Genomic DNA, 20,051 nt, shown 5'->3' with positions numbered 1-20,051 from the left:
GACCCTGCTGCTGTGCGAAAAGGCTAAGTGCTGACAGAATATTAAAAAATAATAATAAATAAATATGAATTGTTGGACGGACACACACACACATGAAAGACCACTTAATATAATTCAACTGAAAATAAAGATGTAAAAAAAGTCTGCAAAAATGGTTTTATTTGCATAGATAGATATCATAGGTGTTTCAAAATTGCACATATCGCTTAGGATGCTGCTCATTGAACTGAGCTTATACTGTACAGCAGATTATTTTCTATTTTGGTTTTTCTCTCTGATAGACCCGATTGCATTTCACATCACCAAATATGCAAATCTGTAAAACAAAAAAAAAAACATTATATATTAAAAAAAAAAAAGCCTACATATTTCTCATCACATGTTCTCTTTAAAGTATGGTAAGAAGAAGAAATTCACAAGTGTCTGATAAATGCAAGTTTGCAGAGACCTCTAGCCCCCGGTTGTTAGGGGGCTAGAGGAAAATGCCAGTATTAATTTTTGATCGAACCCTTGAAATAATTAGTAGTATACATAGGGACGAGTTATTTCAATAAAATGTCAGTACACACAAGTCCAGATTTGTTGGACCTTTAAAGGATTTTAGCGATGCTATTTTGTATACAATATTAAAGTGAAACTCCCGAGTTAAATCTTAAAAATGGGTTCAAGTACACAAACTAGTAACAAATATGTAGCTCATTTGTGCTGTAGATCCTCAAATCATCTCTGAATTTGCACTGACATGGTCCTGCCTTCTGGAGGGTAGCTACTTTTGTTCCCCATGTGTTATAAAGTAGCCACCGCACCAAGCTTACTCCCGTGATGGACTACAATCCCGTTTGCATGTAAAATCCCTCCAGAATGGGTCGAGACAGGCATCAGAAACTTGCAGTTCGAAATTCTGCTTAATTTTCATTTAACATTCTATTTTGGAATAAATGGAGTTTCCCCAACAAACATCACATTCGCTGTTAGAAATTCGATTTGAGCAAAATGTTCTAACATGTGCCTTTGATTTTTTTCGTCACTGCAGTCAAATTGCTCATCGACTTGACCCCATCAACTATTAGAATGGGCAAAATCGGTCTACTTTCTAACCATGTACACCCTACTTAATTTATTCCCTTCACTGTGCTTACTTACCGTGATCATCTGACCATTTTTTACTTCACGCGTTATTGTAGATTCCTTGCCATCCCACTTTTGAAGTTGTATTAATTTCCCATCCTCTAGTGTAACGATAGTCTGTAACATCCAAATAAAATAGCATTCAACAAACACCTATATTAGTAGACAGAGGTTTTTCCTAAGGAAGTCAAGTTTGGTTAATGAATGCTCAGCATAGTTCATATAATGCAAGTGTCAAAACAAAAAGGGAACACTGCATTTGATTAATGCTTTAGTTTCCTTGTTAAAAAAGACAAGTCATGTGTCTGAATGAAGAGAATTCAGGAAGGATTTCAATAATGTAATCATGTCCATCAAGAAGACATTACACATCTTTTTTTTTTTATAAAAAAATAAATAAATCAAGGGAGATGAATCTAAAATGAGAATCATCTCTATGGTTTTATGTTCTATCCAAAGTTCCAGATATTTTATATATGTATATAACAAGTGGCAATCATTATGAATGACAATGATTGCTTGTGTCAACTGAAAAAGCAAAATAACTTAATTCAGACACCTAGGCTTGGATTGCGTGCTTGCCAACACGCCTGAATAAGATTACTGGTCCCACAGTTGAGCCAGACACCCTGGATGCAGGCTGGTTACACCGCAGCTTTGTTCACTTTGGCATGAAACTAGACCCATTCAGCTGTTAAAACTCAGAACTGTCCCAAGAAATCCAGACCTGCTGGTAAGAATGATGTAAGCAAATCAGATTCTGTAGACTAACAAGGGTTTCAGCAATGATAGGGCCACAAGGGAACATAGGGCCCATGCTGTGATCATCTTTTGCTACTTACTTCTGCAGGATCCTCCCAACTGGTGCAATTAATAAGTGTGCAAAGAATACTTCTTGGACTAAAAGGATGAATGCTCCTGTATTGTATACATTTTTTTTATTATTTATTATGATTATTTTGCAGAAACACAGTAGATCAATAATAAAAGAAGGATAGGGGATCAGTAGATGGAAAATAAATAGAATTGTAAAGAGGCTGCATCTTCTACGAACTGAATGCACATGTGGTGCTTTTGGGAATGTCAGGAATTGACCAGGAATATCACATTTATGCAATTCTGTTCTCTGAGACAGAATAGAGCCGGACATAATTTTATGGCCAATGTTGATCAGCTTCAAAGAGTCAGATTCTCCCTGCCAGGGGTTCCGTCCTCTCACCCTATTCTATTGGTTTTTATTCTACCGAACAGTTGTAAGTACAGCCTTAGAGCTGCGTGTTTTTACTATTAAATAACATTTTTACACTATGGAGGCGCTCTCTTTTGTTCTTAGCTTCAAAGAGACTTCAGATGCAATCCAATCATAAAATTGTGTTATTTGGACCAATCATGGATTCCTCATGTGAGGAAATGGGGGGCAACTTGGATAATATAATGGACAGGCAGAAGACTGCAATCTAGTAAACCTGCAACTCCAAGCTAAATGACTTTTTAGTGTATTCTCTTATAGAAACCATTGTATGCGCTAGAGAAGGGTATAGAAAAGGCACGGCATGCATGTATAAGTGGCCTGTATGTTTTGCTTTTTTTTTTCTCTTTTCTTGCAACTGTTGGAAATACAACAACAGCATACACTGATTTTTGTATTACCCACATTTACACATGTAATATCTTTTAAGCTCTAGATGGCAGTATATTGCAATGTTGTTCTCTATGCATAGGTATATGGTATACACAGGAAGGTCTCATATCTGTATACATATACACTGAGTCGCCAGATTATTATGACCACCTAACGTTTGTAGGCAAATTAGCTATAATTTGGCGCTGAAGTTGCTAGAGGACCAGACCGTTATAAATAGGGAAGCAGGTTGTTTACCACAACAGTAGAAGTGATTTTTTTCTGAAGATGTGTAAACAACGCGATTTAACAGACTCTGAACGTGGGATGATTGTTGATGCTCGGTGCCATGGAGCGAGTATGAGCAAAACAGCAGAATTCTTAAAATGTTCAAGAGGAGCTGTTGGTAAAGTGTTTAAAGACTGGACTGCCGAAAATCTGGGTCTGAACATGCGAATTGTGGCCGTCAACGACTACTCAATGTTAGGGCAGAGCGGAGAGGGGCAAGACTGGTACAAGACAACAGAAGGGCAACAGTGCAGTGTCCGATTCCTCGCATCACCTTTCAACATCTCGTGGCCCAACAAAGTACTGATGGGGTGGTAATAATCTGGCCACTCAGTGTATAATGTCCTTCTAAGTGCAAGTAAAACTAATTCAGCATTGCTCAAGATCTCTGTGCTTCATCTAAAACACAACCAACAGATTATGGGCCCAGACACTGAACAGAACACTGCAAATTAACAAGAGCCACATCCAAGCTGCTGAAAAATGGCAAGTAGTTCAGATAAGTACGCAAACGCAAAGGTCAACACCAACTATGGAATTTAAAGCTTGAAATGCTGCCAAGCAAAGACGACTTGTGAGAAGTACCGAGTATCGATGGACCCACTAACGGACCTGTGGAGGAATGGGACAAGAACAGGCAAACAAAAGAAGAAAAAAAAAAAAAAAAAATTATAAAAAGTTTGCAAATGGAAGAAGATGACCAGCTCATCCACATAAGAAAAGAGAATACAGCTAAAAATGTATGTGGACTGCATTACATGAACTGCATGAGCGTTCCAACCTGAACAGTAAACTATATCTGCTATATGAGGAGATTAGGGTTGCACAGATACCTAGTACAGTACTTGGTACAAGTACGATGACCTGTACCGATACTTTTGAGCTCCAAGACTAGACTAGAGAAAAATTCAAAAATTAGGAGGCAGCTGTCATTTGTAAGGAGCACACGGAGCTCCTGGGATTTGTACATCTCTGTTTTAATGTACGATTTAGTTTTTATAAAGGGATGCACAGATACCAGTTTTACGAGTATGAGTACTGGTACTTGCCGAGTACTTACAAGTACGAGTACTGATACATTTTTGTTTATTGTCATGTGACAGTTTTTCTAAAACAATACAGATTGATGATTTCAGGACAGTGATGGAGCAACAGAGCTAGGTCCCAGCTGCAACCTTGGGAGTTAATGAAAATGCCAAGTATCTGCACTGGTACTCGAAACGTATCTGTGCATCCCTAGAGGAGATGAGGCTAGAAGAAGGCCAGGAAATGCATGAACATGCGAGTCATACAGTGCTCCTATTAACGCTGTAGAAACCAGACCGGAAACTAACACTAGAATACACCAAAGGAAAAATGAAATCAATGAATATGACAGAAGGAAAGAAAATATGCACAATGAAGAAAACAAGAAATCCCTTAAGGTGCATGAGAGCACAAAGCAAAAAAAAAAAAACAGAAAGCAGAGCATGTTTTTCGCTGTAAAAAGACTGCTCACCTGAAAAAGGATTATTCAATCTGGAAAGCCAAGTCAAGACAGCCACCCAGAAGCCATAAAAGACATTATAAAGAGAGGGGCTTATCAGAAGATATAACCATACGCCCTGCTGAATGCTCACGACATGCAAATGCTGTATGGAAGCAAAGGCCACACATACCCTACTTCCACAGGCCATCCAGACTACCCACTTCATGGAGCTCATACACAGTGGCGAGTACGGACCAATGAAAATTCTATCAGGCGAGAACAGATATCTACTGACTGTCATTGATGAATATTCCAGGTACACATTAACTTATTTGATGAAGCACAAGAATGAAACATCTGAAAAACGTCAAGATTTTTTAGCCATGGTCAGCTACAAATGCCAATGGAAACCAGGAATTATACACACCGAGGGAAATACATCAGTAAAGAAGTCGAATCATATCTGAAGAAACAAGGTATAGTACACCAAACCACCACACCATACACTCCTGAACAAAAAGGGAGCATCATAGAGAGTCAGTGGGGTTGATTTACTAACCTTATAAACACACCACGAACGTGTATACACCTCTGCAGTGTGTTCCCTCCCAGCATGATCTATGGGTGGAATCTAAACACCTTTGTAATGTGTACACACCCAGCAGGTGTGTTGTGCAAAGCCCTGAAGGAATTCCAAGGTGATGTTGGGTAAATTAGCTCTATGTTGTGTTGCTTGTGTTGATGAATGCAGGAATGTAAATGCATGAGCTAACCATTTTTGTCTAAGCTGTGAAGCAGCATTATATATGCATCATGTGCATGATTTTTCCATATATGGCATTAGTGGAAATATGCTTTTAGAGACTTTTTGGTTGATAAATACGTTTTGCTGTGTGAAAATCACACACACCTGGTGTGTGTGTGTGTTTAGGTTAGTAAATCACCCCCAGTGTCTCAGAAGTAAAGATGGGCAGAGGTTCACCAATCTGTGAAAAAAAAAAAAATCCAGAATAATGTTCCTCAATGTAAAAACGCTAAGACTTGAAGTATATCATCCGCTATTGTACATATTATCAAGAGATTGTGAGACTATGGAAAAATCAGTGCGCAAGGGATAAGGCCAAAACTTAATAATAAATGTTTCCTAACATAATGTTACAAAAAACGTTTTTTTTTTCAAAATTTTCAGTAATTTTTCCTAATTATAATAAAAAATAAAACCCGTAGTGGTGATTAAATACCACCAAAAGAAAGCTCTATCTGTCCCCAAAAAATGGTATAAAATTCATTTCAGTACAGCGTTGCATGACGGAATAAACGTCAGTCAAAGTATCGCAGCGCTGAATACTGAAAAAAGGTCCTGGCCAGGAAGGGGGTCTAAACACCTGGTCTTGAAGTGGTTAATGTCACTTTAAAGTTTGACATTCTTTTTGGCAACCATGGGCACCACATGCTCTGGACTAAAGAGAAGAGGGACCTTCTGGCTTTAGTTCAAAAGCCTGCATCCTCGATGGTATGGGGCTGCATTAGTGCGTATGGAATCGGCAGCTTACACATCTGGAAAGGCACCATCAATGCCGAAAGATGTATCCAGGTATTAGAGCAGCATATGATCCCATACAGATGACGTCTTTCAGGGAAGGCCTTTTATATTTCAGCAGGACAATGCTAAACTACATGTAGCATCTATGACAACAGCATGATTTCCTAGTAGAAGAGTCCGGGTGCTTAACTGGCCTGCCTGCAGTCCAAATCTTTCACCAAGTGAAAATATTTGTGGAATATTGAAACGAAAAATACGACAAAGACCCAGGTCTTTTGAGCAGTTAGAATCCCTGTTAAAAGAAGGGATGCTACATTTTAGTCTTTATTTACACAGACTGTGTACATGTACCTAAAGACACTTAAAAGTCTCACCTTGCATTTCCGGTCATCTGCTGTGTTTTCATCAAACAATTCATTTATTGTAAATGAGAGGTCTGTAGTTGTGAAGGCGCTCACTGTTTTTATACTCCACTTCTCTCCATTTTTGCTGATAGTCACAACAGGTTTCAGAAAACCAGCAGCCTTCCTGGTGGCATAACTTACACCTAAAAAAAACAAATAAATATACATCCCATGTGAAAGAACACCTAATATAATAAACTACTTATGCAAGTTATGCACGCCTAGACAGGGGCGTTGTTAAACCCATTGTTAGACCCTGGCACATAGAGCACTTACCCCATGTCTTGTACTGGGGGCACAAAGTCTTCTTGATGGTATTATCCCCAAGACAAAAATTCATTTTTCTGCTGAACTTTGGTTATGAGATGTTTTGCATACTGTAGATCCATTTTCACACCAATATTTGACTCCACCCCCCAAAGTGGAATTCATTAGATTATAGAGTGAATGAGAGAATCTGGAATATTTTAAAAACTGCTCGGTTTCTGTTCTTATTAGTATTTTTTTTTTTAAATCTCAATTTTGTATAACTCAGCTGTAGATCCTCAAATCATCTCTAAATTAATGCTGACACTGTCCTGCCTTCTGGAGGGTGGCTACTTTTGTTCCCCATGGTCCCTGTGTGTTGTAAAGTGGCCACCGCTCCACAAACTCCTGGGATGGGACTAGAATCTCAATAAAAGTAGTAAACTTAAAACATGAGTGTAGTCAGTTGCTGTTTTTGCTGGCAAAAATATCAAAACGTTTTGCTAATCATTAACATGGTTATCAGATACTGTATGCATCTAGTATATTGAGCCTACCATTGTTTGCTAGGGTCAATACTGGATTTCTATTCTATTAACTTTGCTGCAAGCAATGACACACTGTACTAATTTAGATGGTACACGAACTGCCTGTTCATTCCAAGATTTCACTTCTTCAGAATACTTCAGTAGCAGCTATTATGTCTTTTGGAGGAAAACATACTGTAAAATATATTGCATTTCTACCAGGACTTTCCTTTCAAGTCGATCATAAAATAAAAAGGGGAAGGAGGTTATACTCACCCAATCCTTGCCCCTCTGCGTCCTACACTGTATTGGACGTGATGACTCACAGGACCTTAGACTGCTGCAGCAGAGGGGAGAGACGCTCCAGGGACTGGTCCAAGAGTGAGCCGGCTGCAAAGTTCAGGAGAGTTTAAAAAGGGGAACTATGGGGTAAGTGTTTTCCCCATAGTTCTGAGGGTCACGGGAGGACAAACTAGCGTCCTCCCGTGACCCAAAGCTCAGTATAAATCGGGAGCTACAGCTTGCGGTATACGGAGACCGCCGTAGCCGGGACGGATCCTGACATTACTGTCGAGATCCACCCAGCTGCGTGATGACAGCTGCCTCTGCCTATCTAGAGGCAGAGCCAGCTGCACCCGCCCCCTCTCCCGTTCCTTCCTCCAGTCAGCACTGGGGGATCGGACAGGGGAGGGGGGTAATCCCTGCAGGGAGCCATGACTGACAGCCACGGCTCTCTGCAGGGACAGGATCGAGAAGTGAGCGAGCGACGGTATGTATTCGCTCACTTCCCGATCTATTGAGCCGACGTGCGACAATGAAACTGCTCGAACTATGAGGTTGAGTGAAAAATCACTCACCTCATAGTTCTCCTTTAACTTTCATTTTTGACTCTAGATAAAAATGAACAGTAACCCTTGCAGTGCAGGAGTAGCCACAATGCAAAAGGTTAATAAAACATTTTTTTACCTGGGAGTTCTTTAAGTTAGGATGGTGGCAAGTTCTGGCGCTTCCTTAACATGTGCAAAAATGGACAGGCCTTGCCCCACCTATCATTCCTAGGTGTAGACATCTGTTCATCTATAGTCAGCCCTTATGGGACCTAAAATCTCCAAATGTGATGTGTGATGATGTATGTGAAAGTATGTCATGTTCAGTTATGGCCGAGATAACAATGCTCAGCACATTCAGGATGTTTGCTTTGTAAAGTGAGTCACCGTGGCACGCTTGCTTTTAGGGCTTGCATTTATTTGCTTCCTTCAGTACACAGTAGTAGATTTATATTTGCTCTTATGTGGTTGCGCTTATGAATGCTAATGTTCATGGTCAAAAGGAGGGAATAAATTAAGAAGAAGAACTCTGGCATGCCTCTCAACGTCCCCACGTCTAGAGCAAGTCAAATGGACATGTATTAGATGTAGAGACATCCGAATAGACCACCAAAGCCCGGGGGAAGAAGAGGCTGCGGGGACATTCTAGCAGCCAGGCGAGTATATCTTTATTTTAGAACCTAAAACAAAATGAGCACTTACCCTTGCAGTGGGGCTTTTTAAAATGTTTGGAGTTCTTCTTTAAGTTTGGAACTACTGCACATGACATTTTCACAGGCCATCAATAATATGTGCATGGATCGATACTGTACAGAGTGTTAGGTTCCCTGAACAATAAATGGCACCACAAAACACTGCATTTGGCCAGATGCAAAGTTGCTGCAAAGATGCTGAGCAATCACGATTAATATGCAAGATAACCTGGTGTTACAGAGCTACTCAAACAATAAATAACACGGTTTTATAGGTTATGCGGTCAATAAATCTGCTTCAATTTAACGCCACATTTTTTGCCCTGGGAATGCTTTAAACACGACTATTGCCGGTCATTTACATCAATTTCAACCATTTAGCCAGTTTACAGTCTCAGAAATGGATCATGGCAATCTACTTCCAAAATGGTTAGTAGTTTCCTTGATCCTTTCATTCATTTTTTTAAGTTAAAAGCTGCTTGAAATTGCCCAAAAAAATACGCCTAGTGTGTAGCCAGCGGATCTTACTTGCCTGGTCCAGGATGTATTCCAACAGGCCAAGTTAACCATGAAGTGGCAGCAACCCACTGATAAGGTCACCACACTGTTTGCAAAGTACAAGTGACAGCACTGTGCAGAACAATAAGCCTGAATGATTTCCAGTGCTCTGTTCTGCAGGAGATTACAGGAGGCTAATATAAAGTAAAGGTGCCCATACACCGCACGATTTTCGTACGAGCTTTGCGGGAAATCCCGCGATCGTACGATAATCGCTAAGTGTATGGAAGGCGTGCAACCATTCTACTGTACGGTTGCACATCTTCCGTCGAACCAGCATGCTAGAAAACCCGCCGAGAATCGTGGCCTGTTTGTTGGAAAACTGCTGAATGGGCGCACACTGCCCGTTTGCAGTCATCGGAAGCCCGCCCCTCATTGCAGTCATCGGAAGCCCTTGCGATGATCGCAAGTACGATCTGCCTGTCCAAGATGGGCAGAGTGTACTTTTTTTAAATTACTTTACAACCCTTGCAAGACAAAAGTCTTGCGAGGGTTGTAAAGTGTATGGGCACCTTAAGAGTCAGGTACTTTTGCCAGCTGTGTATAAAAATAAACGTAACGGGTTGTTTTTGTTTAACAAAATACATAACTGAATTATTTTTCTAATGTGTCTGAAGTGAAGCTTTAAAAGGGTATCATTACTGCATTAACCCCCCACCCCAACTTCCTGTTTTTAATAGGGCTACAGAAGATTAGATCAGGATTTCTTTCTTTGCAATTTATCTACTAACATTGTAAACTCTGGAAATGAAGAAGCAATGTGCAAGCTCCAAGTTGCTCTGTTCTGAGCTTACATATCCCCACGTGACAGCGTCCGTGCCTGGCGGCTGGCCAAGGTAGAGGAGTGGAGCACAGGCTACTGAAGATTCCATGTTTGCCACTTTTAAGGGAATTTATCAAAACTGGAGCAGCTGTGCATGGCAACCAATCAGCTTCTCTCTTTCATTTTCAACTCTTTACAGAACGGACTGAAGACAGAAGCTGATTGGTTGCCTTGCACAGCTGCTCCAGATTTTGATAATTTCCCCAGTGTATCCTTTGGACAAAAGGCCTTTTTCCTGATGCACATTTATCAACTCTGAAGTACAAGAAGGTAATGCAAGACAGAATGCAGCTTCATTAATATTTTCTTGTTTAATCTTCATAAAATGTCTTGCTGTTTAAATAGCAGTACTACACAATATAAAACTTGTCCCTAACAGGGTTTCATTCCATCAGTAACTTGCTTGATAAATCTCTTAGTGTAAGGCTGCCCATATACCCATCAATTTTGTCGTTCAACCCAGGGTCTAAACAGAATTATTTTTTTTAGCAGATTGCCCCAATCAACAGAAACAGTGTGGCGATCGAGGAATCCTGCTGTTTTCATTGTATTCTGACACCTGTCAGAATACCTGACCAGAGCAGGCAGCTCATTGGCCGCCGGCTCTGATCAATCGAATATCGAGGAATGCCGACTGAAAGGGAGCCGACAGCCCCACACACTAGGCAAATTTTGTCTGTTTTATTAAAAACCGTCCACAAACTAGATAGATAAAATGAATATGATGGGGGGGGACGGGACCGATCGGCACCCCATACACGCGATCCGCCGGCTCTACAGCCGGCGGATCGCTTGTATGGTGACAGGCATCGCTGCCTGTTTTTAAAAAACGGCCATTTCCCGCTGGGGGGGCGTGTCTGAGCGGACGTCTAAAGACGCCCGCTCAGATCTAGAGAGCTCGGGCCGGCCGTTTTTTTACTACGGCCGGCCCGGAGGTGGTTAAAAGTTAAAATTTAAAATAGGCGTTGCTGCAATATTCAACTTCAATCCAAAGAATTACTTTTGTTTGTCCCCAGGTGTTCTTCGTGATGGCGAGCATCATTCAACTGACTTCTAGGTTGTCCTGAACAAACCTCAGCTTGTGATTAGACAGTGAAAATGAGAAGCAGCACAGTAATTAGCCCATCTCTCCGTTTTCTCCTCCTATCTGCATGCCTCTGGTCAGTGCATGAACTGATAGGGTGCTTGTACGGCTTCGTCTCACATTCCAGCCTAGCTGTACAGGGAATTAATGAAGCAGATACTGGGTCACGCTCAAGTAATTACATAACTTGGATGCTGTAAACCGATGGAGCTGAAGAGCAAAGAGAAATACACACACACCATCCATTGGCTGTACATTTGTTCAGCGCACACCACTGCAACACTTTGCCTTGAACTTGCAGCTGCGCTGGAAAAAAACCCCACCTAGTGTAGCATTGGGTGGGAATGGGCCCTTAAACATGGGGAGCAAATGAAATAAATACTTATTTCACATGTTCTTCAGCTCCATCTGGTGGCCATGATGTGGTATTTTCCAAACGCTACATTTTATCCAAAAAGAAAATGTATACAAAGAACATTTTGCTTCTATTCACAGAGAACAAACATTCATAAACATTCACTATTCACCCTGCAAATTATATATAAATAATGTAATAATGCATGCATCTCACCACACACACAGCTACATTACAAAATATAAGAAAAGAGGTCTACATGTGTACCTGCAGGCGACTGCATTAAGAGAAAACTAGCATTATTGTAATATGCAAGCTGCCATTGCTGCCATCCTGAAAATGCCAATTGCCTGGCTGTAACTAGCTTCATCATTCTCTAAAAATCAGTGAATTCAGAAATCCTAATCTGAATACTTCTTGTCAGCAAACCACTCAAAAGTAATAAAGCCAATGGAGCAGAACAGCCAAGCAACTTGCATTTCAGAAAATACTTCTCTAGCTCCCTCCTCCCATGCTCGCCTCCATAACCTCTCCCTTCCTCAAACTCTCTACCACAATCTGTCTGCTTGTCTCCTACTCTGTCCACCTTTAGGCGATCCTTGAAATCTCATCTCTTCAGGGAAGCCAAGCCCACCTCAACATAACTGTCCTTTTATTCCTTACATCAGCTCATCCCACATTGTTACCTTTTGTATCACTGGCCCCTCCTACTAGATTGAAGCTCCATGAGCAGGGCCCTCCTAACCCTCCAGTATTAAAATTGTATTGGAACTGTACTGTCTCCCTCCAGTTTGTAAATTGCTGCACAAATGTTGGCACTACATAAATATTAATAAATGGAAACAGGATTTTATTTCCAGCACAGGGTTTCTTTGCTGAATTTATTGGGAATTCCTTGGAGAGTGCAGGGTTTATAGTGATTAGAGCAGCTCAAAGCAGCTCACTGCAGGCAAATCCATCTGTCTACCGTTAAGTCCTCATTCAAATGAGAGCTTTACTGCGGTTTGCGATTTCTGCAGCAAGAACCTATAGATTCCCTGGTGTCTGCATTCAGATGCAGCCGCTGAACCCATCAAAGTAAAACGACAGGGTGACAAGGGCTATATCTGTCAGCAGTATTCCGCATGCAACCATAAGTGGTACTATTACTCGTGGTTTGGGATAGATGATGGTCTCTGGGCGCAGGACAGATGCGTCCAAGTGCAAATCATATATCCCAAACTAGATGTACTCATACCATACAATATTACTGTTGACAGATATGGCTGCTGTCACCCTGTTATCACAGAACACCCTATGTGAATGCAACCTTAAGCTGAACTGCAGGAAAACAGCTATATACACCTGACCTAACCAACTGCTCAGTGGCCGTTGTCCCTCTCTGCCAATCTCTCCACTGGTTGCTTTCTGTCCCAATGAGAAGAAAAAAAAAAAAAATACTAACAATAAACATACAAAGCCATCCACATCCCCAACCACATCTCAAATAAATCACCCAAACCATCCTCTCCACTCCTTCCAACACCTCCTGCTCTCTAGTCCACTCATCACCTCAAGAGCCTCTGCCTTCCTCTGGAACCCCCTGCCCAATCTGTCTGCCTGTCTCCTACTGTCTGTCTTTAGGCAATCTCTGAAAACTCATCTCTTCAGGGAAGTATATCCCACCTAATACCTGTACTTTTACTTCAGCCATCAGCTCATCCCTGACAATCATTGCTTTTTTGTATCACTTGCCCCTCCCTCTGTGATTGTAAGCTCTCATGAGCAGGGCCCTCCGAACCCAGCTATATTGAATTTTATTGTAACTATCCCAGATAGCAAGGATAACTTGCCGCAAACTTGTGGCAGGGTTAAATAGTAATTATTTTTAACTTGCTGCACACATTCCCTGGCAAGTTGTAGACTTGCAGAACACTGGCAGCACAAGTTCTAGTTGACACTTTTTGAATTTGCAGCAGATTTGCTTGGCAAGTCTACAGCAAGAGTCCTGCAGGTCTTAGCAAGAGCTCTGCAAGTGTACAGCACTTTTGCAGAGCACTTTGATCTGGAGACTTGCTGTAATTGTGCAACAAAATTGTGAAGCTTTGCACGTTTAGAAAGTCATTTTCAAACTTGCAGCTCAATTGCTTGCTATCTGGGATACTGTCCCCCTTCATTTTGTAAAGCAGTGTTGGCACTATGTAAATCCTGAATAATAATAATAATAAATATTTATTATATCATAAAAGAAATGCATATATTTCATCAGTGTATATGCATATCCTTGTATATCCACATCAGCATGCTTCCTGCTCCCAAGTCAAATTCAGTTACTAACTTTGGTATGCTTGAAAAAAAAAAAAAAACAGTTAAAAATGTATTGCTTAAAATAAATTCAACTCTGTATTTTTTTAAATATTATATCCGCCTGGAGTTCAGCTTGAATCTAGAAGCTTTTTGAAAGGTTTAGTTTCTCCCACCTAAAAAAGGAAATCTGTTGTACAGAAAAGGTTTGATAAACCATTATTTTAAAATGCGGAGTTTTGAACATCTAGGCAGTTAGAATGGGAAAAGACAAAAAGTAATACATTAGTTCACCTACCAATTCCCTTCATATATTCATCGAAGCCCTCAGAAGAAACCAGCTCCCAGCAACCAAGCAGTTCCTCAGCCATGGTGGTAGTGCTTTACTGAGTTCAGGTAACACAGGCGGATCCGAGAACAATTGAAAGTGAGGAAAGATTACCAAGAGTTCCTTTTTAAACAGATGCAGCAAGGTTAAACTTCAGTGATGTCAGCACAAGCAGTCAATTGGAAGCAGAATATCCTCCCTCTTCCCTCCAGAGCTGATTCAGCACTTGTGCTTCAACTTACCAGAATACATATATTTCATTTTGGCAGATTCTACAAGAAATGACTTGTTCTCACCCACCTTTCCCAGCGTGGCTTTCACTCCACACCCACACTCAGCCTGTTCTGACAATTCAATCATTATTAATCACCTATCTCACTTTCTCTGAGAATTACCTGCTTTGATGTTACCGTACATACAAACCACAAAACCCTGAGCTAACAATTTCTAATTGATTGCACTGAAGGTCTTGCCTTAAGGTGCCCATACGCTGCTCAATTCTCGTATGAGAATCGTGGGAAATCCCGCGATCGTACGAGAATCGAGCAGTGTGAACGAAGACGTGCGACCGTTTCTACTGTACGGTCGCACGTCTTTTGTCTAAGGAGCACACTAGAAAACCAGCCGAAAATCGTACGATTTTCGGCTGGTTAGAACGGTGTTCGGGAGACAAATGCCGAACGGGCCGGTGTGCGCACGCGCACACTGCCCATTCAGCATTGCGGTCATCGGAAGCCCGCCACTCAGGGGGACGGCTTGCAATGATCGAGAGTACGATCTACCTGTCCAAGATGGGCAGATCGTACGTTTTTTTAAGTACTTTACAACCATCGCAAGACTAAGGTCTTGCGATGGTTGTAAAGTGTATGGCCACCTTTAGAGGATACCCTGACGCTGCCATGACTGACCTCTCCTAAAAATACTAAATCCCTGGCTGGCATGCTGGTCCATTGTCTTCAATATTTCTGTAGTTGGTGTCTCAGAGCAAGTATGTAGATGAGATATATCAACTTAAAGTGACATTAAACCCTCAGATTTTTTAACATAAAACAATACTGTAATGTGTGCCTTACTGAAATCCATGGTTGTTTCCCTTCTCTTTGCTGCTCTTCCTTTTAAATCTGTATCTGTTCTCATGCTGGGCAGAACTTCTGTTTTGCAGCAGACTGCCTTGTTTCTGAAATGGATACATGGTGTCTGTGTGTAAGTTTGCAACCTGAGCCAGCACTACAGGAAGAGGCACTCAGCTGCAAAGGGAAGTTCTCCCCAAGCATGAGAAGAACGCGCGTTCAATTGGACAGAAAAACGTGCATACAACGCGCATATTAGAAACGCCCACGTGTGAAACCAGCCTTAACCATTAACAAAAATGTATCTTATTTGTGTAACACTCAGCTGTAGATCCTCAAATCATCTCTGAATTGGTGCTGACACTGTCCTTCCTTCTGGAGGGTGGCTACTTTTGTTCCCCATGGTCCTGGTGTGTTGTAGAGTAGCCACCGCTCCAAACTCACTCCCATGATGGACTACAATCTCACATTTAGTGTACTGATTTGTATTGAGATTGTAGTCCATCACAGGAGCGAGCTTGGAGCGGTGACTGCTTTACAACACACAGGGACCATGGGGAACAAAAGTAGCCACCCTCCAGAAGGAAGGACAGTGTCAGCACCCAGTCAGAGATGATTTGAGGATCTACAGCCGAGTGATACATAAAAAAGATACATTTTTGTTAATGGTTAAGGGACTTGAATGCAATCTTAAAGTGACATTAAACCCTCAGATTTTTTAACATAAAACAATACTGTAATGTGTGCCTTACTGTAATCCATGGTTGTTTCCCTTCTCTTTGCTGCTCTTCCTTTTAAATCTATATCTCTTCTCATGCTGGGCAGAACGTCGGTTTTGCAGCAGACTGCCTTGTCTCTGGAATGGATACATGGTGTCTGTGTGTAGGTTTGCAATCTGAGCCAGCACTACAGGAAGAGGCACTCAGCTGCAAAGGGAAGTTCTCCCCAAGCATGAGAAGACATGAGGATTTAAAAGGAAGAGCAGCAAAGAGAAGGGAAACTAACATGGATTACAGTAAGGCACACATTACAGTACAGATGTTCCTCACTTACCGACTTACCTGTTTTGCGACCACTCGCACTTACGACGGACCGCCGATCGACCTCCGACCTTGCGCGTCAGCGTCAGTGCGACGTGTCGCCGGCGGAAGTGACATCCTCCGATCTTCACTGCAGGTCCCGGTAAGTATTTCCATTGCCCGATGTACAGTACACTGTTCGGTACTGTACATCGGCAACGCTATACAGTACTGTACTAATGCAGTAAAGTACTGTATAGAGTTCCTCACTTAACGACCAATCCGTTTAACGACCTGGTCGTAGGAACGGAACTCGGTCGTTAAGTGAGGAATACCTGTATTGGTTTATGTTAAAAAATCTGAGGGTTTAACGAGTTTAGTGTTACAGCTGAACTACAGGATAAGCAAATATTTTCTAAATACAAGAGAGGTGTATTTGTACTTGCATTTTGCTGTGCTTTGGGTAGTTCTTCGATATCTGTGTAATAATCCAGTGTGAAATCTTGCCTCTGTGGAGGGTCTTCCTGTAATACGAACCGGTCACTGCTACTGTTTCTCCTTGTGGAGGGTGACTGGTCTTGTATCCGCCCTTCCTGTAGTCCTGTAGTTTTCTGCAGACCATGTGCAGCACGATGATGATGTTACTGCTGCTTTTACGAGGTAAGACTGGGTTTGCAACAGCATTTGGTACACAAAGTGGAATTATATCCTTTGTAGCTAATACAAAATATATGTAAATTAAAGTCTGGAGTTCAACTTTAATGTGTTCTATATCACAGTGGATAATGTATACCTCACAGATCTCTTGTAACAGTTTTCCATAATGCCAGACCTGAGAATGATATATGGGGGAATTTATCAAAACTGAAGTAGACATCTGGAGCAGTTGCCTCAGCTTCTCTCTTCAGTTTGTTCAGTTAAGTGTTGACAAATTGATAATGAAAGCCAGAAGCTGATTGCTTTCAACTCCAGATTATGTCTCCTCCGATTTTGATAAATTCCCCTCAAGATGAAGAAAACTTATATTTACCTTTAAATACAACTTGACTTGTACTACTCTATGCCCTTTGTAGTATGTACTGTATGTATAATTGCATTTTCTAATCCTTTCAGTAAATTGTAAAACTACTTTTCAATAAAAAGTGTTTAGACACAATTAATGTACCCCTTCTACCCCCTTGCTGTGCATAGCATGAAAATTATCTGTGCCCTGCTTTCAAATGAATATGGGGGATCAATTTACAAAATACTACGTGCACCAAATTCTTTTACATCAGAAGCCCCCCTTCACAGCAGGAGCCCTCTTAAACTTTAGAGTTCTACCTTAACATTAGAAGCCCCTTTGCATCGAAGTCTCCCCTTTTATCTCAGGAACCCCCCTTCACATGAGTCCTCTTTACACCAGAGTCCCCAGGTCCCCTCTTTAAACCAGAGTCCCCAGGTCCCCTCTTTACACCAGAGTGCCCAGGTCCCCTCTTTACACCAGAGTCCCCAGGTCCCCCTCTTTACACCAGAGTCCCCAGGTCCCCTCTACACATGGAAGTCCTGCCATCACATTAGGAGCTGGTGCTGTGGTGGCATGGCAGAGGGCAGGAGGTGGAGCAGGCCTGGAAGGAGGTGAACTTCCATCCACTTTCGAATGGCTCCCACCCTCCCTGGATTAACATAATTTGTTTCCATGGTGCTGGCAGCCAGCCCGACAGCACCATGGAAACGCATGACACTGCAAACATTTTGAAGGCACCCCTGAGGAAGCCGAAAGGCACCCCGGTTAAGAAAGGCTGTTCTAAATGCACAGAATATAACTGGCTTATAATATGTGTAGGAAATAACATTATAGATTTCTGATTGGGAACTTCTGATTGCTTTATGGGTTTGGCAAATATTTTTTTCCCTGTTTAAGGAAATTGTATCATGCTTTATAAAGGTTGTTTGCCTTCCTCTGGATCAACTGTGTTATAGTGTTTTGTATATGCAGGTATTTATTAATGTTTCTATTGGTTGAACTTGATGGACTTGTGTCTTTTTTTAACATGACTATGTAATAATTACACTCTTCTCAAACCTAACAGTTTTGCAAGTTTACATTCACCATGGGACCAGGAAATTGCAGAAACATAGAAACATAAACTTCTGTGGAAAATTGCACATTGCGGCTGGTAGGTATGGTATGACCTTCATGTGGTGCCTGTTACTTTGCATACTTCAGGTTTACATTGAGGGCTTTGGCTAAACTCAAAAGTTTTCATGAGCACCCAGAACCAGATACAGTATATGTTTTCATGTTAAGGGCATGCATGCTAAGTAATGTAAAGGAGTAACACTAACCAGTATGTATTACAACTTGTCACAGTACTCCCCTGGCAATGCCTTTGCTGTATTCTTTCCAGAAGGATGGCATCAACTTTGTTCAGTCATTATCCAGGGTTAACATCTACTCCCAGAAATAATGTGCTGTCTGAATTGAATCCTCTAAATCCTGGTGCCTGAACACCTTTTGGCAAATATCTGACTCAGATCAGACCTTGCAGCAAACTCTCTCTGTGTGACTTGCTAAGTTACAATGCAGTAGCCTAATCACTGGGGGAGAAGAAATGCTTCCTCCTACCTTATACAGACTGAAGACATCTTCTCAGCCTAGGAAAAGTCATTTGAATGAAGTCAAAGAGCCCACGTCCTGTTTTTAATGGTAAAAGGTATACTTTGCTGTTGCTGTATATTGTAACATGCCAGGATATTCTTCTTGCACGCATGTAAAGTTACAGACAGGTCCACTTTAGACTCTCTAATGGGCCCTGATAGAGAAACGGAAATGTACAGTAGCATTCTATCAGCAATCACAACAATTTTATTGTTCTAACTGATATAATCTGGCTGCGGTGGGATTTGGCACTTTGCATAATATAATTGTTCGGTGCACACCCTTAATAAATAATGATGTATCTAATTGTGTTACAGATCAGTAGTATGTTTCATGACAAAGCATAAATACAAATTGTACTGAACTGTAGTGGAGCTTAAACTTGAAGCAGCTTGTAAATTGCCGGGGGGAAGGCACATCATCATCATCTCATCAGTTCCATGGCGGACAAGCGTTTTCAACTCACCCCTCTACATAGCAGCTGAGCCTTTGCACATAGTACTTAATTATTATTATTATAACTCTTGATATCGCACTATTATTTTCATTAAAAATAAGAGTGACTATATCCTGCTTAAAGAAACACTGTCACCTTGCCCATGCAAAGGGCATCCCCTGACCTTCAAATATTCCACTTACCTGTGTATTCTCCCAGCTCGTTCCTCCTTTGAAGCCAGCGTATGCCAGTGTTTGCATTAACGCATGCTATAATGCATGTGTTATCTCTGTATATACATTGCAGTGCCATTAAAGAACTCAAGGTAAAGAACTCAAGGTAAAAATGTTAATAATCCATGCAGTGGGGCTACCCACTTGTTGTTGCCTCGGGTCAAAAATAACAAAGTTACACTCACTAGATCCTCCAAGCCACGGCTGTGACAGTGCTCCCTCCTGCCGGTCTCCTCTTCCAATGCAGCGGTGGTATGTCCTATACACTGTGAAAAGAACATGATGACCCAGACCTTAGACTGATGCAGCGGATGGAGAGAGAGAGGCTCCCGGGATCGGTCTAAAGGTGCCCATACACCTTACGATTATCGGACGATTTTCATATGCGATTGTGTTTTCGTCCGATATTCATAAGGTTGATGGGCACTGTACAACCGCAAATACTGTACAATCGATCGACTTTTGACTAACCAGCAG

General features: G+C 41.5%; 1 protein-coding gene across 1 annotated transcript; it reads right to left on the bottom strand.

The window, feature by feature from the left end:
- Positions 1 to 256: 256 nt before the first annotated feature.
- On the bottom strand, positions 257 to 14,413 carry LOC108796500 (myelin P2 protein-like). Its single transcript, XM_018567987.1, has 4 exons — positions 14,146 to 14,413; positions 6,423 to 6,595; positions 1,144 to 1,245; positions 257 to 316 (listed from the first exon to the last, which is right to left on the bottom strand). Exons 1-4 carry the CDS (start codon positions 14,216 to 14,218, stop codon positions 257 to 259), a joined length of 408 nt encoding a protein of 135 aa, XP_018423489.1. The 5' UTR covers positions 14,219 to 14,413.
- Between the last annotated feature and the right edge of the window lie 5,638 nt (positions 14,414 to 20,051).

The sequence above is a fragment of the Nanorana parkeri genome, unplaced genomic scaffold (genome assembly GCF_000935625.1).
Source record: "Nanorana parkeri isolate BGI_ZX_2015 unplaced genomic scaffold, ASM93562v1 scaffold1126, whole genome shotgun sequence".
In the NCBI taxonomy this organism is placed as follows: Eukaryota; Metazoa; Chordata; class Amphibia; order Anura; family Dicroglossidae; genus Nanorana; species Nanorana parkeri.
The sequence above is the reverse complement of the archived record's forward strand: the minus strand, read 5'-3'. Positions and strand labels throughout refer to the sequence as shown.